This window comes from Rhamphochromis longiceps, linkage group LG4, assembly GCF_057381845.1.
Source record: "Rhamphochromis longiceps isolate RC_006_pf linkage group LG4, R_longiceps_female_GT1.1, whole genome shotgun sequence".
Lineage (NCBI taxonomy): Eukaryota > Metazoa > Chordata > Actinopteri > Cichliformes > Cichlidae > Rhamphochromis > Rhamphochromis longiceps.
Window position 1 is genome coordinate 26,389,478 of NC_140560.1, and position 26,923 is coordinate 26,416,400.

The window sequence follows — 26,923 nt, forward strand, 5'->3', positions numbered from 1 at the left end:
AAAGCTTTTATTCAACTATATCCATTATCAGATTGCAGAATTGTCTTACAAATATAAAGACTATAGACTTACACTCATAACTGATGTGAACTAATAATTTAATGTCCTTTTGGTATTTTGGCTTCTTTAGAGTTTTCTGAAGATGAGGCATTTGTAGTATTCTTCCATCTCAATCTAAAAGAAGGAAACATTACAAGTGTAAAAGACATGCTGCTGGGAGGTGGAATCGCCTCTAAGCCGAGATACATGACTTACTATCCGCTCCATACGCATCCCGTTCCCATAGGCCAGCTGTCTGAGCACGTCGATATCTGGAAGACCCCAGTCTGGATTCCTGTATGCAGCAGAACCAAACATGGTCCATATCTTATCCTAACAGCCAACCACATACACATATTACCAAATAGCTGCTACTCACATTTTTCGTAGCTCCTCATCCAGCTTTTCATTACAACTTGGTGTGATGATGCCATTAACAGCATACACCTGAGAAATGTTTTAATTTGACATCAGTTAGTAGGTTCAGGTTTATTTGTAGTGTAATTAACTATCATTACATACCCCATATGTTATCAAAAGGCCGTTTTGTTTGAGGATCTGTCCTGCTCCACTGAACACTCCCTGAGAAAATGATAAGTAAATAAAATACTGTGGGGATATATCTCAAGCTCTTCAGTTGATTTATAAGCAACCAGGCCTACCTGGGCTGTTTTGAAGGAGCTGTATTGCAGTAAATTAATGGAAATAATAACGTCACAGGAGTTGTGACTCAGTCCTGCCCATTTCTCCCACGGATCACTGGCATCCAGGTGAACAGGTGGTAGCACCGTCTTTGCTTGGGTTGCAGCAATATATGCCTTGATACTGCCAACAAGGTGTGTACGAGCTTCATTTTAGATTTAATGTCAAATCCATAGACTTCAACAAATCACTTGTTTAAATAGATCATTGATTTAACTGGAATATGTTCGTAAATCTTTCTGTCACACATAACTATACTGACACGTCAACATGGCAAGCACTTTCTGAAAGGCACAAACCTCTCTAGAGAATCCTCTTTGATGTCTGATGGCTGCCAAATGACAAAGGGCATCTTCTGAGCAAACCGTATGATATGCTGGCCAGTTCCAGAACCAAGCTCTAAAGCAAATAACTGCCTGTGTGACTGGCTCTCCAACACATCTTCGAGCACTGAGCAAACACTCTCCCAGTTCCTTTCAGCCTGAGGAGACAGCAGCATGGCCTGAAGGAAAAAGAAAAGAAAAGATGTGTGCCTCTTTTATCTAGCATTGCACTCCCATGCATTGCATTGTTCTCTTAGCGGATGCTTCTTACCTTTTATTTGCACTGGCGATAAAGGCCAGTGGAGGGAATGGCATGTTGGTGGAAGACAGTAGCAGCAGATGGGTGGAGAGATTACCTGGTTAAGAGGATTTCCTTCATGCTCCTTCCCAGTGTCCAAGTGCCCAGCATTGGTACACTACAGGTAGGACATATGCACATGCACAGCAAATAATAGGACAGCTATAGTCTTGAGTCACCTCTTATTTCTTTCTACTTTGCTTGCAAGGAGCCAGTCCACTTTACATTTTTAAAGTGGTCTTGACCAATAATTCTCCAATTCTGACTTTTCACTCATTTACTATTTTTTTCTTTTCTTTTGTTAAGCCTTGTTAAGAAAGTCCAAACACAGGACCTCGGATCTGGATCTGACATGGTTTCGGGCTTAATCTGAGCCAGTGGTGTTGTGGATAATGTCAAAGCTGATGAATTCTGAACACAGCAAAATCCCTTCAGATGTTGATCCACTATGCAATTCCACCTGGAAAGCATGTGACTGTAACAGCTTAATTTTTGAGCATTAGAATGATCCCAACCACACTGCCAATGCAGTAAAGACACCTGGATGGAAAAACAGATAATGGAGCACTATGAGTCATTGCATGTCATTGAAGTGATAATGCTAGAGATGGAAAGATGAGACTGGACATATTATTATTATTATTATTATTATTATTATTATTATTATTATTATTATTATTATTTCAAACTTACTTTCTTTCTGTCGCTCTCTCACGCACATTCATTGTCCCTTGTGGGCTCCCGTAGCAGTTGAATTGAGGTTTTTTAACAGTTCACGCAATGCATTGTGGGTAGGTCAGGAGTAGAGGGGACGCCATGTGCTTTTGAGGCAGAGGATCCGCTGGAAGGAGACGTGTGTGTGATAAATTTGTCTGTTTCTCAGAGAGAGGACCACCGGCTCCATTTACCGTCGGCATGTTCTGCACCAGCCGCTGCCTCCGCACCGCGCTGCGAGCCGCAGCCAGCACGCATCGGTACGTAACAGGCGGAGTACACCTGTATCCGAGTGTCTGCGGCTTCAAGGGCAGAGAGCCGGCCACTGCTGCCGCTTAATTTGGATGGAGAACACGATGTTGTCTTTTTAATTCGTCTAAAGACAGACGATGCGCGTTGTGTGAGCACAGAAATGAGTTTAGTGGTTTGCGGCTGTGTGCTAAGTAGGTTAGCCGACGTTAAGGGTTCCATCGCAGGCTTCAACTTGAACAACGTGACCAATTGAGCCCTGCTGTCCGACTAATGACACAAAACGCAGTATACCTTCATGGCTTCGTCTTAAAAAAAATCTAAGAGAAGCATGGCTTTGACCTTTTTTTTTTCTTACCTACACTGGTCAAATGGGACTTTTCTGGTATTTGACAGTAGTAAAAATACTCTGGGTGATTTTTTTTAAAACATTTTTTATAGCTTGATAGGCTACATTACCCTGTTAAAACTGACTAGAGTTTTAACTGGGGTTTTTCGGGAGTCTTGAGACTTTCAATGCCATGTGTGTAAAAGAGGCAGTTGTGTCTTAAAACAGACATGTCAAAATTCAAATTCAAATTTTATTTGTCACGTACACAGTCATACACAGTACGATATGTAGTGAAATGCTTGGACAACTGCTCGTGACCTAAAGAAAACAAAAAAGGAAAAGGCTATGAATAAGATAGGAAATAAATATGAAAAATTAAAAAGGGTAAATTTAACTAGGAAGGAATAGAATATAAATTAAGGTTAAAAATGAAATAACTGTACAACACAAATTAGAATGAAGGGTAAATTTAACTGGGAAGAATAAGATAAAGATAAATATATAAATTAAAGTTGAAAATAAAATAACTGTACAACAAAATACACAATACACAATATAGAACTATATAAGAATGTATGAAGAAATCTAAATATAAATAAATATATACACAATAACAGCAGCTGTACAAGTATTAACCGGAAATGAAGAATATAGTGACCATTGTTGTGCAAAAACAAAGTCCAGAAAGTCCAGTGTGTGTGTAAGAACTGTATGTGTGGGTCAGTACTGTGTGGTGGTGTGATTGAGAGACCGTATCGCCTGCGGGAAGAAGCTCCTCCTCAGTCTCTCTGTGTTGGTCTTCAGGGAGCGGAATCGCTTTCCTGACCTCAACAGAGAGAACAGTCTGTTGTTGGGATGGCTGAGGTCCTTCACGATCTTCCTGGCCTTGGTCCAGCACCGCCTGCTGTAGATTGAGTGCAGGTCAGGGAGCTCGGAGCGGATGGTGCGCTCAGCTGACCGCACAACCCTCTGTAGAGCTCGTCTGTCCTGCATGGTGCTGTTCCCGAACCAGGTTAAGATGTTTAAGTTAATGTCCAGACTGTCAGCTGGAGATTTTATGATGTAAGCCACCATGGCTTGTCCTGGAGCGCTTCTCTCTCTTCATCCTTATCAGGACCTCTCAGCCAAAGCTGTAGTTTCCTCCAGTGTCGCCCTGGTTACATGGAGGCTGACTGCCCTTTGCACAACTATTTTTTTTATTTTTGTATTTATTAAATTTTTTTTTTGCCTGCAAGTACCCAGGGGTTTGTTTGGGGGTAAAGGGACTTAAATTTTGTAATCACAAGTAGAATGGGAAGCTTTGGGGGTGGGTTGTCCACATGCCTGACAATTTGTTGTAACCATCAGACACTATAAGTGCATCGTCTGCACATCCCTCATCCAACTGGTCTCCATGCAATCAATGAAGAGCAACTGCTCAGCTGAGCTGTCCACGTCTGTTATTGTGAAATTCCAAGTCTGAGATGTTTGAGAAGGCATGAAGAACCACCGTGCTGTCAGTTTTACTAACAGGACTGAGCTTCCTGCCCCCCTTCCACAGTGCATTTCTAGGTCTGCATACTTTCTTTGATTACAGTCCTGCATTCATAGAATAGCGAGGTTGCTAAACGATGATGGGTAACAAAGAAGATTGAGCTGATATATAACCTTTGTTATATAATGCAATTGTAACCTCAACAGGGAAGGTGTAACACAGAACGGGTAAATAAATTGCATCTGTGAGGGTTATAATTCAGTTGATATTATTATTGTACATTCTGCTTACATGAAACTTGATCGTGTTCCAAAGGTTTTCAAGTTGGATATTCGTGTTGCAGAGTGTACTTTTGTAATAAACCTACAATATTCCTGAAATCTGTCCTTACTGCCAGAATATAATGGTTGATTTCTTAGCTCACAGGTACTTGCCGTAATGTCAACCAGTCCTGCCCGCCCTGAGCAACCGCTTGTGGGTGGCTGTAGCTCAGGTGGCAGAGCAGGTCAGCCACTAATCAGAAGGTCGGTGGTTCGATCCCAGGCTGCCACCTGGCTGCATGCCAAATATCCTTGGGCAAGATACTAACCCCATGTTTGCCTACTGGTAGTGGTCAGAGGGTCCGGTGGCGCCAGTGTCCGGCAGCCTCGCCTCTGTCAGTGCGCCCCAGGGCAGCTGCGGCTACAATGTAGCTTGCCGTTGCCTGTGTGTGAATGACTGAATGTAGTGTAAAGCGCTTTGGGGTCCTTAGGGACTGAGTAAAGCGCTATACAAATGCAGGCCATTTACCATTTGTGCCATCTCGCATATAACATACAACAAATCTCTTCTTACTATTCTTACCAGGGATGCGTGACTCTCCAACCAAAGCTAGCCAGTACCTGCAGAATCCTGCCAAATCCTTTGTGGTGTGGTGTTTTTGTATAGCATTATTTGCTGATGCAAAACTGGAATTTCAGGGTTTTTGCTTGCCAAATTACCATAATTTGTTTGAGCTGTTAAACTGCAAAGCAATAAGCATAAAAGTGTCCTCCAGGTGAAATAAGAAAGCAAACCCATCTCATAGTAATAGCTACTGTCTTTACACAGTGAGAAGCTTGAGGGGTTATTTGGTGGTTTGCAAATTGAGACCATTAATTATGCATAAGTTAGGCAGTCTGCACTCTAAATGTAAGAAGGATTGTTTTGTAAAGCAGTAGACAAAGTCAAAATATGGCAGTGGATGATGCCAGGTGTGATCCACACCATACTGAATATGTGGATACAGTCTGCCGTTTAGCTAACCGCTTTTCACTTTCCCAGGCAACAGCTTCAACGGCAGACACCAGCCTTATGTGCTCTCAGACTTCTGAAAACCAGTCCAGCCTCGTCTTCAGATGCCATCGCCACCCCTCCTCTAGATGGAGCCCCCAAACAGTATTCCCCCAAAATCCAGCAGCTTGTCAGTGACATAGCCAGCCTCACCTTGTTAGAGGTGTCCGATCTCAACGAACTCCTCAAGGTTTGTGGGAAACCTAAAACCACAGTGCACTTTGTCTGAGCTTCTTGCTGTCCGTTTGTGTTAAATGTTGAGTGATAACTTGTTTGTCTTTACCACAGAAAACTCTGAACATTGAGAGTGTCGGAATGATGCCGATGGGGGCGATGGCGACATTAGCTGCTCCTGCAGCTCAGGTATTGATAATTGTTTTTAAAGGGAAGTTCTGAAGACTGCCTTATAAATCATTAATGGCTTAAGTAGCAACATACATCATTATTGTTCTTTTTCAGATGTCTAGCTTAAGAATTTAAAGCCACTCATAGTTGATGTGGCCAACGAGGCTCCGTGCGCACAGTTAAATGACCTCGATTGTGTTCCTTTTGCAACTAGGCTGCAGAGGAGGAGGTGGCACCAGCAAAGAAGGAGAAGACTCACTTTACAGTAAAATTGACAGAATTGAAAGCTGCTGAAAAAGTAAAGCTTATAAAGGAAGTGAAAAACTGCATCCAGGGCTTGAATCTGGTACAGGTAAGTCTCACTGTTGGAGCTATTTAAGCGGGCTTATTGTAGCTTTTGGCAAAAAGCAGTGGGCCGGTGTTAGAATGTGAGATATAAAATGTTTATGAGATGACGCTTTGGAGGTAATAATATGCATATATTATTACATAATAGTCTGCAAAATCAGTCCAATTTATTTTGTGAATCAGTTTCAGCTGCTTTGGTGCAAATGAAAATCTCACTGCTGGTAGCATAAAACAGTACATGCAGTCCAGCTCATCCAGGATGACACATCCATTCGTGCTGTTATGAGTAGGTTTGCTATGTCTCCCAGCATGTTCTCAAGAGTGGTGAGGTGATGCAGGTGGGCTGTTACACAAGGAAGGCTGAACAGGGCTGTAGAAGGATATCAAGGGCATCAGTGTCTGCTCCTCTGAGCAAAGAATTGTCAGTCCTACTACATGACCTCCAGCAAGCTCGTCATGTGCATTCCTCTAAACAAACTGTCAGAGGGCACGTGGGTAGCATGGGTTGACGTCTTTTAGTGGGTCCTTTGCTCACAGAGGTTGTCTGTGGTGTTGGCTTTGCAGTGAACCTGTTGTCCCTTTATTTGCACCAAAGTGGGTGAAATGCATTCCCAACAGTTTCTAACTTGACAGATTGATATGAATTTGTTGTATTGTGGTGATCAAGTGTTCCTAATTTCTTTCTTTTTATTGTGAGCAGTAACTACAAGCAAACATTGTGTATAGTGTAATTTGCTTTGTCTGCAGTGTTAAAGCTTCTCAAAGCACAAATTTGTTAATTTCACTAATTGTTTTTTTTTTTCTCCGCCCTCTTTATTTGAAACAGGCTAAGAAACTAGTGGAGTCTCTTCCACAGGAAATCCGGGCCAACGTATCCAAAGAAGAGGCAGAGAAATTAAAAGCAGCCCTGGAGGCAGCAGGTGGCACCGTGGAGTTGGAGTAGATCTCGTCTGCCCTTATGCCCACTGTTCGCCATCATTTTACTACTCATGCACTTCATCCTTGAGTTTTTCTTTTTATTTGTTTTCTTTCCTCCCTTTTTTTTTTTTTTTTTTTTTTTTGTACGACAAAGACGTGGATCGTAAGAGAAATGGAAACAAATGCCTTCTGACATTAACGCCGTCCCCTTACAACGTCAGGTCGTGACGGCACAGCTGAGACTGAACTCTCCAGCACGCAGCCTTCGCAGATGTGCCGCCGCACTGTTTGGTGGTTCGCTTGTCTGATACACGTGTCACAAACAAGCTAAGGAGATTGGTTGGCTGCAGAGTAACGCCTTTTTCAGACATGTAATGAATAACATTGCAGTAATGGCATTGTGTCAATCGGCGGTCATTGATCACATTAATGTTCCTCTGGTTTCTATCTGACCTTCCTGCGACAGACTGAGAGAACTTCTCTCTCTGTCATTGTTACAAAGAGCTGCATGTGCTGCGTGGTGTTGCAGAGAGAGCTGTACCCTACCCCCCCACATGCATGCTCTAAAAAGCTTTCTTCTGAATTAGGAAGAATGCTTGAATCATATTCCAAATTAGAAACGATGTAAACGTTTCTGCTTTTAATTGCATTCTCCTGTGAGCTGAGTAACTCGCCAAAGATGCATGCATAGTTGCTACGGTTGAAATTTATTGCGTCCAGAGGCGTGATCAGGGTGCTGATGGACACAAAACCATCACCACACCAAGATGCTGTCAGATCAATGGGAAGGAGCGCATGTCTGAAAGAGGCTGAAATTACTTTGTAATTCTTTGTGTTTAATCTTCTCACAAGGTTAAATCTTGTGGTTTCCAGGTTGATACAGATGACTGATGTTGAGGAGCACCAGATACTGTGTGTAGTTCAGAGAATGGCAGGGTTGAGTCCAGATAAATCTCATTGAAATGTTAATAATGTGATTAAAGTTGAAATAATTATTTTGCTCTTATGTGTTATTGGTCGTGTGGCTGAATTTATGGAAAACTTGATGAGTGTAATCAAGATTTCATGTGTGCTGTGTTGACTGAACATTTATAGTGGAACAGTGAATTTCACTAGATAATGCTTTACTGCGGTTGTCCACCAGAGGTCTTAATAACGCTGGATAACAGCACTTGCATGTCATTTTGTTTCTGAGTAAACCTTAGTGTTGAAATGAACAGAAATGAGTAGGTTTTCCTAAAAGAGGGAAAAAAGCTTCAGTATCTGTGATGATGTATGATTTGGAGAGAAAGTAATTTACGCCATTTACACTAACTGGACACTTAATTAGGTATACCTTCCTCTGAACCCCTTTTGCCTTCGGAACAAAAAACGGTTTTCATGAATCTGTGCAAACTCTACTTTTAGTTCCCTGCTCTTAGCTGGCATAAGTGGCAACCAGTGTGGTCTTGTGCTGCTGTAACCCATGTGCATCAAGGTCTGATTTGTTCACAGATGCTCTTCTGCATACCTTGGTTGTAACAAGTGGTTGTTTAAATTATTGTTGCTGTCCTATCAGATGAAAGGAGACACTCATTCTCTTCTGACATCTCACACTGAGATGTCAGAAGAGACCTTAGAGATGGTCGTGTGAGAAAACCCCAGCAGATCAGCAGTTAAGTACTCGGTCCAGCCCAGCTGTCATTACGAGCTATGTCACTTTCAAAGTCCTTTAAATCTGCTTTTCATTCTGCCCATTTAATGTCTACATGCATTTAGTTGCTGTAGGTAGACAATCTTATTTTGTCTGCAAAAGTCAGCATGTAAAGAAGAAAAATTATACACAGTTATTTTAAAACTAGTGTTGGACTGCTTTTCCTCTTGGAGAATCTGTCTCTTCAATGGGGTTCACATAAGGAACATAAACTGCTAACCCTGCACAAAATCACCTGCAGACTGCTGACTGTAAAAAGAAAAACCTGAAGAATATAAACAATTTCTGATTAATTATAGTTATAGGAGAAGGTGAGGAGTCAGGTGCTTTGTACTTATGGACACTAGAGGTTGCAAGGACATACATGTCAAGAAGTATGTAGAGAACATTGAAGGGGCTCAATTTCATACCTGCTATCATGGCAGTATAATGTTAATATAACAGTTTTTTATAGTGCTTTTTCCCAGTAGATATGTTGGCTAGTTGTTTTAATCAAGTAGTCTCAGCAATTTTTTGTAACTGAAGCATCAGGAAGGATTCAGGACCTGGGAACTGATGTGTTTTTAGCACAAAGAGTGCTGAGGATAAACCGTGGAGTATTTCACTCCTGTTGGATTGGTGAATATTCTGGGCTTATTGATCCTTTTGGGCTCCTGTATCGGTCCAGGTGTTGAAGATTGCTCTTATATCGTTTCACTGGTGGAATATTCCACTTTGATCCTGGGTGGAAGAAGCTTATCATTGGGGGAATATAATTAATGGGAAATCCCTAATGGTGAAACACCACAAGTAGAAGGATCGAGTGATTTCATTAACTCTGTTTCATTCCCCGATGAAGGTATGTGTGCCAAATCATGACGGAGTTTTGCTTTTAGTTTTTTTTAAGGTTAAACCTAAATGTAAATTTTAGTGCTTTGATAATTTAACATGTTTAGTTTTTATGTCAACACTCGGACTTAATCTATCGTGACACATCTAAATCTTAGAGAGAATACAGTCTGTTTTTACATCTGTCACAAGAACAAATGCAAAGCACAGATGGAGAGCAGGAAGAATGAAGACAGATGTGTACAGATGAAACATGAGAAAGAGCAACGCAACATAAGTGATTAAAAACTCTGTGAAGAACATGTGAAAGAAATGGCTTGTCATCCAGTTTTCCTACAGTGAGGAGGGAAAACCCTTTAGTCCTGATGAGAGTCGTAGAAAATTGTCCTGGAGAATGAAAATGATACTTTGCTGTGTTAGTGATGATGGCTTCTGGCTGGGTCATAGCATTGCAAGCCTGGCCTGGACTGCTGAAGGAAGTCACCACATCAAATCAGTCGCAGGTTTCATTTTAACTCACTTTATGATAAAAACAAAATCCAGCTGTATGCAATTTAATGCAGCAATTTAGCATAAAGCAGAGGGCAGCAGCATATCACTCTCCTACACTTCAAGTGACTGAGGTCAGCCTACGGTCCACCAACTGCAGACATCCAGCATCAATGCAATATAACATCCATATAGACCTAACTCCTAGTTGGTTCTTGTTATTTAATCTCAGTGTACCCTTAAAGATTTGGATTCATGTGCAGTAGATTAATGTCTGCAGTCTGACTTGATTGCAATCTCAACCGGTGTAGCTACAGCCAGCAGAAAATAATGGAGCAGGCCTGCAATAAATCCTATCAACCATGAAGGTTAAGCCTGTTGTTCATTCAACTTCATTTTTATTCTGGACCTCGCAGTTATCGTTTTGCCCATCTCATTTATTTCACAGACGGTAGGCCAAATTGCAACCACCCCCAATCTGATCAAACAGCTCCCTAAAAGAGGCCCAACAACAACAACTCATGTTAAAGCATTAGACAGAAACCTAAATCTCAGTTCTGACTATTGCTAGCTGTCATTACCCATTCCTGCCTGTGTCTGCTCACATCTTACCTTTGCTCCAACTTGGAGTGGGTATCCAGTTGCTGTTTGTATCATCTGTCATGAGTGCCCCCCCTCTGAGTCAGCCCAAGTGCTGCTGTGCCAGGCTGGTCATTCATAGCACTCATTTAAAATCATGTCATGTTCAACAACCCAGACGGTTGCATTAGCTGTAGAAACTTTCAGAAAAGTATGAAAATAATAATGTTGCTGTGCATCACTGACCCATTGTTCAAAATGTTGTAACCTTGTAACCTTTTGTGCTTATGACCTGAAGTCTGAATGCTATAATTAGACAAATCTATCCTTGACAAATATTTGTTTAAACTTCGAGACCTTTGCTCCATGTCAGTGTGTCGGCCACAATTTCAAAACTACAGCAGCGGTCAAGCCCGCTTACTATTTTTAGTAACGTACACTTTCTCCCATGAACCAGCTGCACCCCTCTTCTTCTTGGCACACAAACATGGAGTAAGTACAGAGGGACACTCATTATATTTGTCTGTCCACTGCTTCAAAAGAAACAAAAATACAGATTTACATTGAGATGACTCCCGTCGACTTTTAAGATGAATTGTGGCCACGCATCACCAGAAGTGCTGAGGGGAAAAACGATGAAAGGAGCACCCTCGGGCAAAGTTGTCCTTTGAGCCTCTGAGAAGTCGACCCTTTGGTTTTTTCCCCCTCTAGAGTTTGCCTCACTGACAGCATGCAGGAGAACCGTGTCTCTCGTTGGTATTTTGGTGGGGTCTCGTCCAGTGCAGCAGCCTGTGTAACCCATCCACTGGATTTGATAAAGGTAAATTATAGAGCTTATCGAATTTGAATTAACACCAGAGCACAATCCTTCCATTCGGCAGAGACAAAATAGATCCAGATAGGCCTCACTGATGTGTCTATTTTGGCTATTTTGGTTTTCTATTTACTTGCTGATGATAAAATTTGGAATAATGTGTTGTAGCAATATTCATTTTAGCAGTTTCTTAGAATTTCACTTGGCTATTATGCAGCCAAATTGCCTTTATATTGGCAATCATTAGGCTTGCTTTGATTCCTTAAGGTGCTTTAAATGATAGTAACATTTGTAGTGTATGTTTAGTGGCACAGTTTTTTATTTCTTGCAGCTATTATCCACTTATTGCATTGGTTTTCTTTAATTTAGGATGCGGACTGAATGGTGCTGGTAATATTAGAGCGTGAGATATATTTTCAGACTAGATATTAACGGTTTTAAAGACAGGAACCTTACATATATCTAAGGCCAATTCTCACTAAAAGTGCCACTGACTCTTAGTGCTGCTTCCTTATGGTTGCTTCCAGGTCCACTTGCAAACACAGCAGGAAGTGAGGATGAGGATGATTGGGATGACTCTTAACGTAGTGAGAAGAGAGGGTTTTCTGGCTCTCTACAGCGGGCTCACTGCTTCCCTCTGCCGGCAGGTCAAAAACAACACTCATTTCCATAAAACCTTTATCAGCCGCACACTCTTCCTCTCTTTGACATAGCTGTTTTTATTTATTCATTTGTCCAGATGACATATTCTTTGTCACAATTTGCCATTTACGAGACCGTCAGGGATAAGATGAAGAGAAAAAATAAAGGTCCTATGCCTTTCCACCAGAAAGTCCTCCTGGGTGCCTTTGGAGGTAAATGGTGGAAAATAGCTTACATTTTATTTAAAGATGTTGTTTCATTTTATACTTAAAATTGCATTTAAAGATGTTGTTTTTCCTTCATCAGGTTTTACAGGTGGTTTCATTGGGACCCCAACTGACCTGGTGAATGTAAGATGAGATACAGTGTTTATGTCTTTGTATCTGTTTGCACTTCACATGTAGAATCGAATGTATTTTTGTGGTTCACCACATAAAAGTCATAGTTTATATTTTATAGTTCAGTGCATCCACTACATTGCTGTTTAAGGTCTAAATTTGCTGTCATTCCAGCCGTGAGATAAAAGTGATTCATTTTGTTGTCAAAATGCTTTAATAGTTATAATAATTCTATGAATATTTAATATACATTTAAATGGAGATTAAATTGAAACTGAATCATGAAACATATTACTAATAAAAGCCTACATTTATTTTTAGTTTGTTCTGGTCCATTTAAGTGGCCGTTTTATTATCTTGAGCATTTTAAAAATGTTGTTTATAACTTTTGGGGTTTTGCGGTTTCTGTCCACCGTACTTTTGTGTGAGTGCTTGATGACCAAAAAACAAACAATAATAGAAAAAGAAAAATACCAAAAAGTAACAAAGGATACACGAACACGGATCACTTCATTAGGTACACCTGTCCAACTGCTCATCACAAATATCTCATCAGCCAATTACATGAGAGGAACTCAGTGCATTTAGACATGTAGACGTGATCAAGATGACCTGCTGAAGTTCAAAGAGAACATCAAAATGAGGAAGAATGGTGACAGAAGCGACTTTGAAGGTGGTATGGTTGTTGCTGCCAGATAGGCTAGTCGGAGTATTTCAGGGACTGTTGATCTTCAAGTAATTCATTGTATTGGATAGTCGCTACATAGGCCTTTACCAGAGTTGCCTCAGTTGTGCCGACTGGGAGCTTGGGCTGTTTTACCCTGTGCTTCTTAGGTTATTCTTTGCCTTTGGAGGAGCCACACTAAACCAGAGTTCATAGAATGGTTAAAGACACTGCTTCCTGTGAATCACTGATGGTAAGGAATAATAACTGTCAAGGAAAGTTTCAGCAAGAGTGGATTGAGGTTGCAGAGAAAACAAAGGACAGAATCTAACAGACAGTTGCCCTTTCTCTTTTGTGCGTCTGCTAAGTTTTACACAACCCCTTATTTATTTTGTTCTTAGTACTTGGATACTTTTCTGTCTTTGTATTTCTCCTTACTGATTGCACAGATGTAACCATGTCCAGTGTATGCTATTTTGTGTTTTGATTGTTATGAAAATTGAAAATAAATAAAAGAAAAAAAATGGGCAACAGAAGGTTGGAAAAATGTCTGGTCTGATGACTTTTTCCGCTTTGACATTTGGATAGTAGGGTCATAATTTGTCATAAACAGCAGGAAAACATTGATTCATCCTGGTATCATCATGCTGCTGCTTGTGGTGCAAACGTTGGGATCCCTATTACCAGCTGAGCATCATTTAAATGCCACAGGCAGCCTGAATATTGTTGCTGAACATGTCCAGCACGCACTGTATCAAAAAGGCCTCCAGGGCTCATTTGGGATGTGGTGGAACAGGAGATGCAGATCATAGATGTGCAACTGACAAATCTGCAGCAACTGACATGGTGCTATCTTGTCAATGCCATGAAGGCAGTTCTGAATGGAAAAGGGGTCAAACGTGGTACTATCTAACAAAGTGTCTGTGAGTGTATATATATTTCTAAACACAAGTTAAGGGGTTAAGGGGTTTCTAACATAACATCCAAAGTAGGTACCTGTAGAAATGTTGTGAAGTGAAAGGAAGATAGCTGGGGAAAGTACAAACTACACAAGAAAAAAAGTTGTGGTGGCATAAAAGCCTTCCAATTTTAGATGGTCAATTTTCCCAGAGTGCAGAAGCAAGACAATCAGTGTTAAGGCTGCACGTGCTGACAGACAACCGGCTTTGAAATCTCTCATCTTTACAGAATGCAGAATGACGTCAAGATGGCAGCAGAGTTCAGAAGAAAGTAAGTGCACGAAAAATGGGAATACATCCTGAATCATAATTACAGACAATTATAGTTCTTTCCAAATAACCATATTGTAAGATAGTTTTTTCCCTTTTTACAGTTATGCTCATGTGTTTGATGGGCTCTTACGTGTCTGTAAGGAAGGTAAAGTCCATAAAAGCTTCTACCATTAAACGTACCATTAAAGCTTTATTTTTATTTCCTTTGTATGTTCTGTCACAAGTTTAAAATCCACAATCCTTAAACTCAAGAGAACAAATACTGACTAAAGATTTCTTTACAATGTTCATCCTTCTGAAATGTGCTTTTTAGAGGGGCTGAGGAAACTGTTTTCTGGTGCTTCAATGGCTTCTTCGAGAGGTGCACTGGTGTCTGTTGGACAGGTAAAGTCATAAACTGCCCTACAAGACAACAGTGACTGCAAATATAGTGAAACTGTGAATTTTTGAGCAGTAACAGCAAACTGTAAGACAGAACCATAATGGCCTTAATGTTATAATTTTTATGCCCAACAATTATTGCCATAAATAAATCTGTAATGGCTAAATATGCAGATAGTCAGCTGATTAAACTGTGTTTATTCAGTTTTTCTTAGCTTGTTATGTAGGGAAATATATTTTAGAGGCTACGCATAAAGTTCAATTAAAAAAATCTATACATTTAAATGTTGGTATTTTTTAAATTTTAAAATCAGTCAGTATAATCCTAAAAGTTATACTGCATGTAATTATCATGCAAAATGCCAAAATTCTGAATACTGCTCAGACCAGTAAGTGCTGTCAAAGAAATTCCTTTTTCTCTGGCAAAGAGAAACTACCAGTTGGAGACAATCATGATCACTAACGAGATGTTAACAGGCCTTGGTGTTGTTAAGTTAGTAAAAACATTGTAGGGCCTTCAGCGTCACTTATTAAGATTTAAGTGAGCGTATGTAAATGTTTGAGCCTGTGTGTATACTTTTGACCCTGCATGGATTGGAGGAAATCCTAATAAATTAAAACTTGTGCATCCAATTCTTGTTTTTTAATGTCTTTAAAGATCTATGCACAATCATTCCACCCTGGAGAAAGAAAACTTCAAAGAAATCATTAAAGGCCCTAAATCACCATGACATTTATGCCCATGTTGAGTACCCACGAACTTCTGACCACAACTGTATATCCACTGTGTAGTTTGCTCTTGTTCTGTGGCAGGAAGGACACAGATTAGCCTGCAGCATTTAAACCAAAACTACATTTTGGGTTTTAGGTCTATTTCACTGATATTTTTTTTAAGTATTTTCTTGGAAATTATACACTTCTTTAAAAAATAAAGAAACAAAACAGAAAGCCATAAATGCGAGCCAACTTACGCAGCACATGTGTGTTTTGCTCCTGCAGCTCGCCTGCTACGACCAGTCCAAAGAGTTGGTTCTGGCTACTGGTTACTTGACTGACAACATCTTCACTCACTTCCTGGCGAGTGTGTTTGCAGTAAGTGACTCACGTCTGTCATAGCATAGCAAGACAAACATCACATGATTTTCTGAAATAAGCCCTCTGTTCTTGCGCAGGGTGGCTCTGCTACAATCCTCTGTCAACCACTGGATGTTGTTAAAACAAGATTAATGAATTCAGAAGTTCAGTATGGGGTGAGTGTCTTTAAAATGACTTTTCCTGTTATCTGGTTTTGCAGGAGAGTTTGGCTTATTTAGGTCTCTGAGTTCTCCCGCCCTCATCACTCTGATGTTATGTATGTTTTATTCATTGGTTATGGGGAAAATGACACAGCTTGGCATGTCTCTTGTGTGTTTTGTCTCCTTGTTGCAGAGTGTGTCTCACTGCTTAACAGAAACAGCAAAGCTGGGGCCGAATGCGTTCTACAAGGTGGATGTCACATTCACGCAGACATGATGTTTTATACAGCTCTTTCTAATTATGTGCTGTAGTAACCTACAGAGTATTAAGACACTGAAATAGTGCTTTGATTTGTGTCCAGGGTCTTGTTCCTGCAGCTATCCGCCTCATCCCTCACACAGTCTTAACCTTCATATTCCTCGAGCAGCTGAAGCAGCATTTTGGTGAGATAGTCATTACCTGAGGGTGCCATAAGATAGTTTTCCTACGACCACGGCTATTCCTTCAGGATTTTAGTGGCCCTCCATGCTGCACAGGTTGATCTCGACAAACTGAGCTGGGGTTGAGTGGAACCCTCAAAAGTCCGAGACGGAAAGAGAATCTTCATGCTACGTTTTTACATCCATAACACATAATCAAAACAACTTGTGTAATAACACCCAAAGCTCCAGACAAAAACGTGGTGACGAAACGTGGTGTTTCTTAAAAATGGAGACGGTTTAAATTATTTACATTCACCACTGTGCTACTTCACTTGTCATGAACTGTGCAACTATAAATATCACCTAAGGTTATATAAGGCTAATAAAGTAATAAATGGATTTCCATTAAATTCAAAACTGTCTCTTGAATGAATATCCTGAACCTGACAAATGAATCTTCATGCTACAAAACCTCCAGTGCCCTCTGGGGGACAGTGTTACACTGAAAAACAGCCTGCCAATATATTTATATAAAGTGTATTTGTAATTATGCAGATTGCCCAAGGATTTGGTTCAAGACAAGACTGTTTATTTTCATATTATGGAAGGAATGTGAGGGCGGGACAGTAGTGCAGTGGTTAGCACTTTCTCCACTGCCTGTGCAGAGTTTGCATGTTTTTCCCTATTCTGCCACTGATTTCCTGCCACAGTGCAAAAACAGGCATGCTAGGTTAATTGGTGATTCTACATTGTGAGCGCCTGTGATGGACTGGACCCTGCCTCTTGTGCTATGTCAGCTGATGGAAGAGGCCCCTTGGATCCATAGTTTTGTTGGAGAAAATGATTAGAAAGGAAATCTGTGGCAGAAGCGTTACTTTTTCTCATTTTCATTAGTCAGGATTGAGAATATAGTGAGAAAATAAATGATGGGCTTTATGGAAAAGAAAACAAGGCTGATTCAATTGTGAAAACAAGCTTGTGAGACACTCCCTTGTCAGTAATTTGTCTCTTTATTTACTTCTCTCACTGCATGAGTGCAGTTATTGCTGGACACATCAGACATCCTGTCAGGCCTCTTTTAAAAAGGAACACTTAACCTCTTAGACAATTAGATTCACTTGAATTCATTATGACCGTGCTTTCATTAGACACTCAGCAGCTTTTTAAAACAGGAGGCCGGCAGAGTGAAGACAAAGACAAAATTTTTGCTTAAAAAAAAGACAGAGAGAAAAAAAAAGTTGTGTGCCATGGTTCAGCAGCTGTATGTGGGTTTGTGGGTTCATGTTATTTAATATCGTTCCAGGTATTATTTTCCTGAGCATTATATTGTACAGCGATGCACAATCCATCATGCTCAGCTTTACAAGACGAACTGATATCTTTTCCATGTCCTATGGTTTACTCACTGCCTGTATCAGTGTCAGAATTTGAGTGATGATTCTTGTCTTCGGGATCCAACAGCTCCACGCTTGATGCCTTTTCCATGATGTATAGTCAAACAAAAATCAGATAAACTTTCCTTAAGAAGTCCAGCCCGCTAAGTCACTGATATCACCAAGAGATTAATGCGTAAGTGAAATCAGCTCTTTTTGATGAAACTTTTATTTATTTATTTTTTGCGGTTAAAGGTTAAGTTTCAACTTGCTTATTCCTAACTGCTGCACAGGTTACACGACCCCGTGAAACCTGTGCAAAAAGTCATCTAATGGTGAGCCGGTTATTATGTGCGGTTGTCATGGTGCTTGACGAAAGAGCAGCTTGATGACATAGGTCAGTAATGATAGATAATGCACTGCATAAGAAGAGTACATCTGCTTCCTTTTTTAGTGTATATCCAGATTTACTTTGCTGTGTATGAAAGAGTCAGACAGTTAAAATAAAAAATTATTAAAAAGAAGTGTAGGTGTTAATTTATAAAATAGAACACTTTTTTCTTTTATAATATTAATGTATGAATGTATTTCAGTATTAATTTATTTGCTTGCAAACAGTACTGAGCAGTTGTATAAGTTTTAGATAGATAGCTTAGCCAGCTGCCTCAGGTCTCTAGAAGCAAGCATTTCTCTTGGATGTTGAGCCTCCGGATTGATTTGCATTAAGAAAAATGCTAAATATAAAATTCAAAGAGATTAATAAAGCCAATCAATCGATTATCCATTCATCCACCTGTCTTCTTCCTCTTCTCTCAGCTGTTATGGGGCAAAAAAAGTGGAAAATTAAATATAAATAAATAAATAGGGAAGCATATTAGGGTCAAATGGGTCAAATGCAGAGAAAAACAAGTAATTTCCCCATGGGGATCAATAAAGTATCCATTATTATTATTATTATTATTATTATTATATTAATAAAAAAATGATCTATTTCTGTCACATTTTTAATTTAATTGAATGCTCTGATTTATTACACTTGTATTATTTTTATAAACTGATTCATTTAGAAATTATTTATTTTTTGTGCCATTTTCTGCCCTTCATCACTCTGAAGCCTCAGACGGCGGTTTGTGCTTGATGTTTTCTCTTTATCAGGCACTCTATCGCTGGTAGAGACTGACCGCTGCGCCCGAAGACATCCACCGGGGATGCAGCTAATGATGGCGATGATGATGCACACGCACACACGGACAGAAACACATATCGCTTTCTCATCTTTCTCCGTTTACCTTTGTTTCTGGATGCGGACGAGGAAGAGATGTCAAAGTCTGGTTTGAAGCTGAGAACTGACAGACTGAATGTTTTGGAACGGTCCTGACAACAGAAACAGAATTTGAGATTTTACAGTGAGGTGAATTGTTATACCAGATGTTGCGGGTTCATATCTCAACACGAGGAGAAGCCATTTTCATCTTTGATTTTTACCCAACAGGATGCTCACTGTATATATGAACAAACAGGCTTTTTAAAAATATACATTTTTATATTTTATTATTTCTCATTGGCCAGTTTGTTGAAATAATAATCTTTTCTTCACACTGAGAAACTGGGCTTGTGCAGATATAAGTAAAGTAAGGGCACAGACAAGGGTTTAAGTCTTTTCCAAAACAGCATTAAGAAGGTTTCAGTTAATGTTCAGTTAGCATCCACGCAAAAAACCCCAAATCAAACTATACAACCTTGATAGTTATATTTCATGTTTAATTTCACTTTTTTTTTTTTTCCAGATGTCAGTCTCAGAAGTTGTCACGTGTGAGTCAAAGTTTCAGGCTGTTATGTCTTTAAGATGCTGACAAATTGCAAAACTCTTCTGCAGCCTTTAAAGGAAAACACTGACCTGACCTCATTCTCTGTAATTGTTTATTATTATTATCATACTAAAAGTAAGTTGAGATTATTCGTGTTTAAACATTTCTGGATCACAACATTTGTTGAAAAAAAATAAAATCAACAAGCATGTTAAAACCGGGCATGATTTCATGTCTCTCATGTCAGCTCTGGTTCAATATATCCATACCCCACAGTGCTGGCATGCAGCTGTTAACAATTTAATGCAATAAAGATTAATTTAATTGCATTACATTTTTGTGTGTGATAAGATCCAGAGGGATAGCAAACATCCAAGTAATTCATATGTGGCCTTGATTAAATTTGAAGTGGACATTTGCATGGAATAATGTGCAAAGCGCCTTGAGGCAACTGTTGTCGTGAATTGGCGCTATATAAATAAAACTGAATTGAATTAAAGTGTCTGGCTGCACTCTTTAAACAGCATGAAATTTTAATTAAATGCACTGGGTATGGCCAAGTAGGCCGGTTAGTCCGAAGCGTATGAGCTTTGCAGTTTGTTATACCTCCGCTGTTAAGCCTGGACCAGCTGCACTGTCACAGTTCAACAGTCTTTTAACATCTAAGAAACCAAAAAAAGCGCTTTTACATTTCATCTCACTGCCAGCTGTGGAAATCCCTTCTTTTCTAGTTTCTTCCCTCCTTTCATCTTACTGATCCATCAGAGTTTTCCTCAGCTTTCCTGGACTCTCACAAGGTAGTTGACAGTCCTCTGTTCTTCTTCTCTGCACTCTGCTGCCAGCTGCTTCAAATGTCAGATTCTTCCTCTCATGGGCGATCTCTGTTTTTCCACAGGCTGGTCAGCTCAGTCAGTGCAAGCAACAGTGTTAGACTTCAGTGAGGGTGAAGGTGGGAAGACCTGCCAATTACCAAAGTGATCATCCAAACAGCTTAGCAGCTGAAAAACACCAAGCCTGTGAAACTTTAGATTTCGCAGCATGTTTTTTAAGCAGTGTGACTGCAGACATAAGAGAAAAGCAAACCTATACGTACAAAAATGTTACACTCTGTTAATTTTCTTCTCCAAAATACAAATGCAAGATGACAGGGTTAAATCCAATATTTTCATCTGGACCCCTGGTTCTTTGTAGTATACAGCAGCAGCTTCTGGACTGGATTGGAAAAAAGGATGAGATTTTAAATCACGGTGCAGACTAATATCAGCAAGATTAGGATTTCAGTCCAGCACAAAAGGAGCTGTTCATTCAGTGAACGTTAATTACTAAGCTTGTTAATAAAAGCACACATCTTGCTTGTTCCATTAAAATTAAGAGGTAAAGAGGAATGAGTCAGATTGACTATAATTTTTGTCCTTACCATTCTTTAGACATTATTATCTAAATTCATCTTTTTTTTCAACACACAGCCATCAAATGGACCTATTTAATGTTTGTTTAAGCAATGACAATTTAAAATCGGCAGTAAAAATGATGGTTAGCATATTTCCAACTTTTAGAGTTACAATTGATTCTTTATTAGAAGTTTTAAAGCTGATGAAAAGTTGTCATTTCGCCTGGCAAAACTGATCGTCACCAGCCAGAAATTGTAACACTGCTTTTGTCTACCTCTGTCTGAAATCATGGATTTAGTTTTTGGAAAATTTTAAGGTCACTTTCAAGTGGCTAATCTGTTACTATTATCACTATAATTTAAAAATGATACCAGAACTTAGATCCCCTCTCACTGCCCCTCCCAGAGTCAAAGTTTGGTGCATTTCCTTAATGAATCCTTCTCTTATCAACCCTGCGTTGTTGGCTGGAGATGATTTTTCCTACACTGGCTACATCTGAGGGATTTCTGCCAGCTTGCGTTGGACTGGGTCACGGCACCACCTGTGCCATGCCTGGCTGGCCACAGCAGGTAGTGCTGAAAGCTGAAGGTGCTTCAAAACCACTCTCAACTGGGCTTCATGACACTCAATGTGGGCAACAGAGGGGCCATAAATCTGCAAAATTATATTTTGCAAAATTATATATATTTAAATAGAAAAATAACCAAAATTACACTTCCCTGGTTTTCATTCGACAATAGTGATCTGCCTTTCTTCCTTTCTTAAAGCTCATTTGCTGCCAGTATCATACTGGGTGGTAACAGCGCTGATCTCCTCGGTTTGGAATGACGACAGAGTTGAGAGAATGAGCGATGGTTTCACATTATGGAAAAGTTTGTGGGATGGAGTGTGGGAGCCAGGCTTTTCTCTTGAGGTCTGACTGTGGCTCTAAGCCTGCATGCCTCCCCTCTCTGCTCCGGCCGGCAGCCCTTTGCAGCCAGAAGAGAGATATTCACATAAACAGGAGCGAAAGCCAGGGCGGAGAAAATCACCAAAAACCTTATATAGGAGCAAAGTGACTGGCAGGCCAGAGAATCAGTGAATTGTAAAAGAAGGTGGCAAGCAAGCAAAACATTACACAGACTTGTTTACTTGGCAATTATATACAGTGGGGCAAAAAAGTATTTAGTCAGCCACCGATTGTGCAAGTTCCCCCACTTAAAATGATGACAGAGGTCAGTAATTTGCACCAGAGGTACACTTCAACTGTGAGAGACAGAATGTGAAAAAAAAATCCATGAATTCACATGGTAGGATTTGTAAAGAATTTATTCGTAAATCAGGGTGGAAAATAAGTATTTGGTCACCTCAAACAAGGAAAATCTCTGGCTCTCACAGACCTGTAACGTCTTCTGTAAGAAGCTTTTCTGTCCCCCACTCGTTACCTGTATGAATGGCACCTGTTTGAACTCATCATCTGTATAAAAGACACCTGTCCACAGCCTCAAACAGTCAGACTCCAAACTCCGCCATGGCCAAGACCAAAGAGCTCTCGAAGGACACCAGGAAAAGTATTGTAGACCTGCACCAGACTGGGAAGAGTGAATCTACAATAGGCAAGCAGCTTGGTGTGAAAAAATCAACTGTGGGAGCAATCATCAGAAAATGGAAGACATACAAGACCACTGATAATCTCCCTCGATCTGGGGCTCCACGCAAGATCTCATCCCGTGGGGTCAAAATGATCATGAGAACGGTGAGCAAAGATCCCAGAACCACACGGGGGGACCTGGTGAATGACCTGCAGAGAGCTGGGACCAAAGTAACAAAGGTCACCATCAGTAACACACTACAACGGCAGGGAATCAAATCCCGCAGTGCCAGACGTGTTCCGCTGCTGAAGCCAGTGCATGTCCAGGCCCGTCTGAAGTTTGCCAGAGAGCACATGGATGATACAGCAGAGGATTGGGAGAATGTCATGTGGTCAGATGAAACCAAAGTAGAACTTTTTGGTATAAACTCAACTCGTCGTGTTTGGAGGAAGAAGAATACTGAGTTGCATCCCAAGAACACCATACCTACTGTGAAGCATGGGGGTGGAAACATCATGCTATGGGGCTGTTTTTCTGCCAAGGGGACAGGACGACTGATCCGTGTTAAGGACAGAATGAATGTGGCCATGTATCGTGAGATTTTGAGCCAAAACCTCCTTCCATCAGTGAGAACTTTGAAGATGAAACGAGGCTGGGTCTTCCAACATGACAATGATCCAAAACACACCGCCCGGGCAACAAAGGAGTGGCTCCGTAAGAAGCATTTGAAAGTCCTGGAGTGGCCTAGCCAGTCTCCAGACCTCAACCCCATAGAAAATCTGTGGCGGGAGTTGAAAGTCAGTGTTGCTCGGCGACAGCCCCAAAACATCACTGCTCTCGAGAAGATCTGCATGGAGGAATGGGCCAAAATACCAGCTACTGTGTGTGCGAACCTGGTAAAGACCTATAGTAAACGTTTGACCTCTGTTATTGCCAACAAAGGTTATGTTACAAAGTATTGAGTTGTATTTTTGTTATTGACCAAATACTTATTTTCCACCCTGATTTACCAATAAATTCTTTACAAATCCCACCATGTGGATTCATGGATTTTTTTTTCACATTCTGTCTCTCACAGTTGAAGTGTACCTCTGGTGCAAATTACTGACCTCTGTCATCATTTTAGGTGGGGGAACTTGCACAATCGGTGGCTGACTAAATATTTTTTTGCCCCACTGTATGTAAAGCCAGATTTCATCCCACGTAAAAGCAAAAGTTTTTGTAAGCTATGTACCCCAGCTTAATTTGTGTATGTCTACTTGTGAAGATGATTTTTTTTTTTTACAGTTAATGGCAGAAAAAAAGACGCCAAAAAAGAGGCAGTGACATGTAATAAAGATAATGATGAAAAGCAGCAGGTTGTGTTCTCACTGAAACAGCTCAAATCAGAGCAGAAAAAACAGCCCATTAGTCTGAGGCAGCAGAGATAAACAGCTATGCAGAATTTCTTGTTTTTGTTTTCAGAAAACTTTTATGTTAATAAGGCGCGTCAGCCTTTTTACTTGAGGGGGTCCCATTTTTAAATAGACTCCCCACATCCAAAGTGGAATAACAGACATGTTCTTCAGCATTAAATGGTGATATTCTCAGTCAGACCAATATAGTGTTTGCTTGATTTTTTGAGAAATCCATTTTCACATGTACAGTATGAAGTTATTCAGTCCAAATGACTGACTGCAGCTTTTCATTTATCACAGTGCTTAATGACATCAGTGGACGTGCACAAACTATTACTGGAGCACGGTAATCTTATTGCTTATTAGCCCAATATAACTGAGCAGTACGTGAAAATGAACCCTGTTACCTTTAGCTTTCACATAGATAGCTACAGCGAGCACTGTTCAAGCATTTAGATCTGCAGTTTCTCCACAGGAGGTCTATCTCACACTTTTTTTTTTGTTTTTCCTTTAGCGTAAGAATCTTCATTTCTACATATATTGAAATTGAAATATGCCCGATATTTACCCGAAACCCCAATCAATACAATCAATCAAGTTCCCACTTGTTTTACTTTTGGGAGGAAATGAAAGCAGCTCCTGCTCCTTAACACAATTAAGCTTTTAAACTTAATCAAAGTCAACTGAATAATGATGCAGACAACGTTGAAGTCATGTTTTTAAACTAGTTGCAGATGTCATATACTGGTATCCATCTGTGATCGGTTCAGTGCAGCTGATGTAAGAGCAAATATAAACCAGTGACGTTTAATTTTATCACATAATCACTACTTATTGAAGCAATGTTAAGAAACAAATTGGCATTCACGTGGAAGCTTTTTTTGATGGTAAACGAAGCATGATCTTAAATCTCATGTGTTGATTCTGAAAGGTGGCATCAATGGCTACTTACTTCATAGCGAGCTGATTACTGTATGCTCTTAGAGCCCTCTTTTCCTGCGGTGGCAGCAGGAACAAAGCATTTCCCTCCTAAGCAAGCTTATTTTCACCACCTGTCCATTATCCAGTTAGCTCAACTTAAGGTCATAGCCTTCCAACCTCTGGTTGCTAGGGAAACATATATTCCTTGACCAGTTGGCAAGTGGCTGCTGGTTGATAGTAGAGATGGCACGATACCACTTTTTTATGTCCGATACCGATTCCGATATCATAAATTTGGATATCTGCTGATACCGATATGAATCCGATATAGTGTTTTTTAATCAACAAAACTGTTTTTTTTTTAATATCTTGCTGCATTTTGTATAAGTTCATACTCAAGTTTAAAACAACAACTACACTAAAGCTATTCTGTTATACCTGTATGCAAAAAAAAAAAATTTCATAGTTCAGCAATACTGATCAATCTAATAAACTTAAACCTACACCATCCTCCCTATTCTGGTATTTTAAAGAGTACTTAGCGTAAATATTAAGCAACCTAACTAATAGGGTTCCAACTCCCAGGAACAACAAAAATAAATAAATAAAAAATAGGGAACCACCCCTCACACTCCACCTCATGATGCTTAATCGACGTAATCAACCTTAATTTGATGCAGTGTGAAAAAAAATGCACAGAAATCAATTATTTTTCAAGAAATATTAAATAGATTCAACATCTTTCTTTAACAGAACTGCAGACTGCACAGATGGTACCTTCCCAAAGGAGAAAGTACTATAGCTTACTAGGGTATATTAGACTTAATAGTTACTATATACAGTAATTGACTTCTATTCATTTTACATCAAATTAAAACTTTGGGTGTCAGATAATTATTTATTAAAAGCTAGACATTTTAAATGAGAATAAGAAAGAAAAGTATGTCTTTGTGCCCCCTTTTCCCTGTTAATGCCCTATCGGCCCCCCTGGCTAAACTTTGCTAGATCCGCCCCTGCACAGTTACCAGCCGTCAGCTACAAAAGATCCTCGAGTAGAAAGTAATATTAAATAAATTCTAACAACAGCTGATCAAGCTTAAACGTGCTGCTGTTGTTCAGCCGCTGGTTTCCTCTTTCTGGTGCAAAGTGGGCCAAAAACAAACCAGAGAGACGGAGTCACGACAGAAAAGCCGATCAGCTGATCATTAAGCAGTTTCATGATTGAAGTAGCAGCAAGAAGAGGCAGTCGCTTGTTAAGCTTAACGCAGGAATGCTTTACAAACATTCAGAGATGGACTTACACACTTGCTTTACTTCTCTCGGGGATAACTTTGTCGGAGCTGAAATGCCGGGTTGCTAGCGAAGCTCCACATGCTATCCAGACCACCGACAGGTCACAAATGCCACAGCTGCTCTATCACGTGATGCATACTGTTCCGACGTGCTAACGTTCTGAGGTGAGTTACGCGTGTTGCAAGTTTTGTGAGGTGCTTTCGTGATATTTAATGGATCGGATAACATTTTTTTTTTCTCCGATATCCGATCCAGTAATTTAGGTCAGTATCGGACCGATACCGATACGTAATATCGGATCGGTCCATCTCTAGTTGATAGTCATCATTTCTAGTTTGTATTATACTATTTTCACAATTTCACTGGATCACTGCTTAGTGAGCAGTTAGTGAGTGTCTGTAGCCATGTTGACATTTTCCATAGAAATTATTGGACCAACCACAGCAACCTGCTAGTGAGCAAAGCAGTTGCAAGGACGGTTTCAGTGTAACACCATGTAGCCCTTTGTAGTCATTTTCACCTGTCAACAACAAGCGACCTCTTACAACCACTCCCAACCACTCAAAACACATTTTTCCTTAGTTAGCAGATGTTGTTGACCTGTGTGACTGAATCCTAACATGTGTTTAATTTTAGCCTGACTCTGTCCTACGTTGATATTTTTCATACTGCAGTAGGCCTTATCTGTCATTGACATGCAGTGTAAAAAAATGGCTTAAATTGTGAAATTCAATAAATTGGAAAGAGAGTTAGAATCTTAATTTTTAAATTTGGTTACTTTAAAATCTGCATTCTCTTT

General features: G+C 40.1%; 3 protein-coding genes across 3 annotated transcripts; 2 read left to right on the forward strand and 1 right to left on the reverse strand.

The window, feature by feature from the left end:
- Positions 1-126: 126 nt before the first annotated feature.
- On the reverse strand, positions 127-1,240 carry LOC146671781 (methyltransferase-like 26 B). The gene is made up of 6 exons (XM_085404142.1): positions 1,041-1,240; positions 702-864; positions 562-621; positions 419-486; positions 256-334; positions 127-174 (listed from the first exon to the last, which is right to left on the reverse strand). The coding sequence occupies exons 1-6, from the start codon at positions 1,238-1,240 to the stop codon at positions 127-129; spliced, it is 618 nt and encodes a 205-aa protein (XP_085260268.1).
- A 912-nt stretch (positions 1,241-2,152) lies between these two features.
- Positions 2,153-7,195, forward strand: mrpl12 (mitochondrial ribosomal protein L12). Its single transcript, XM_085404144.1, has 5 exons — positions 2,153-2,336; positions 5,433-5,631; positions 5,730-5,804; positions 6,001-6,138; positions 6,961-7,195. Exons 1-5 carry the CDS (start codon positions 2,278-2,280, stop codon positions 7,075-7,077), a joined length of 588 nt encoding a protein of 195 aa, XP_085260270.1. The 5' UTR covers positions 2,153-2,277; the 3' UTR covers positions 7,078-7,195.
- Positions 7,196-8,193: 998 nt separating this feature from the next.
- slc25a10a (solute carrier family 25 member 10a) lies at positions 8,194-16,411 on the forward strand. Its single transcript, XM_085404143.1, is given in 11 exon segments — positions 8,194-11,461; positions 11,983-12,102; positions 12,195-12,309; positions 12,404-12,464; positions 14,288-14,329; positions 14,433-14,476; positions 14,645-14,715; positions 15,712-15,804; positions 15,885-15,962; positions 16,141-16,197; positions 16,310-16,411. Coding segments are annotated over 11 exon segments (873 nt in total). The 5' UTR covers positions 8,194-11,371.
- The last annotated feature ends 10,512 nt before the right edge of the window (positions 16,412-26,923 follow it).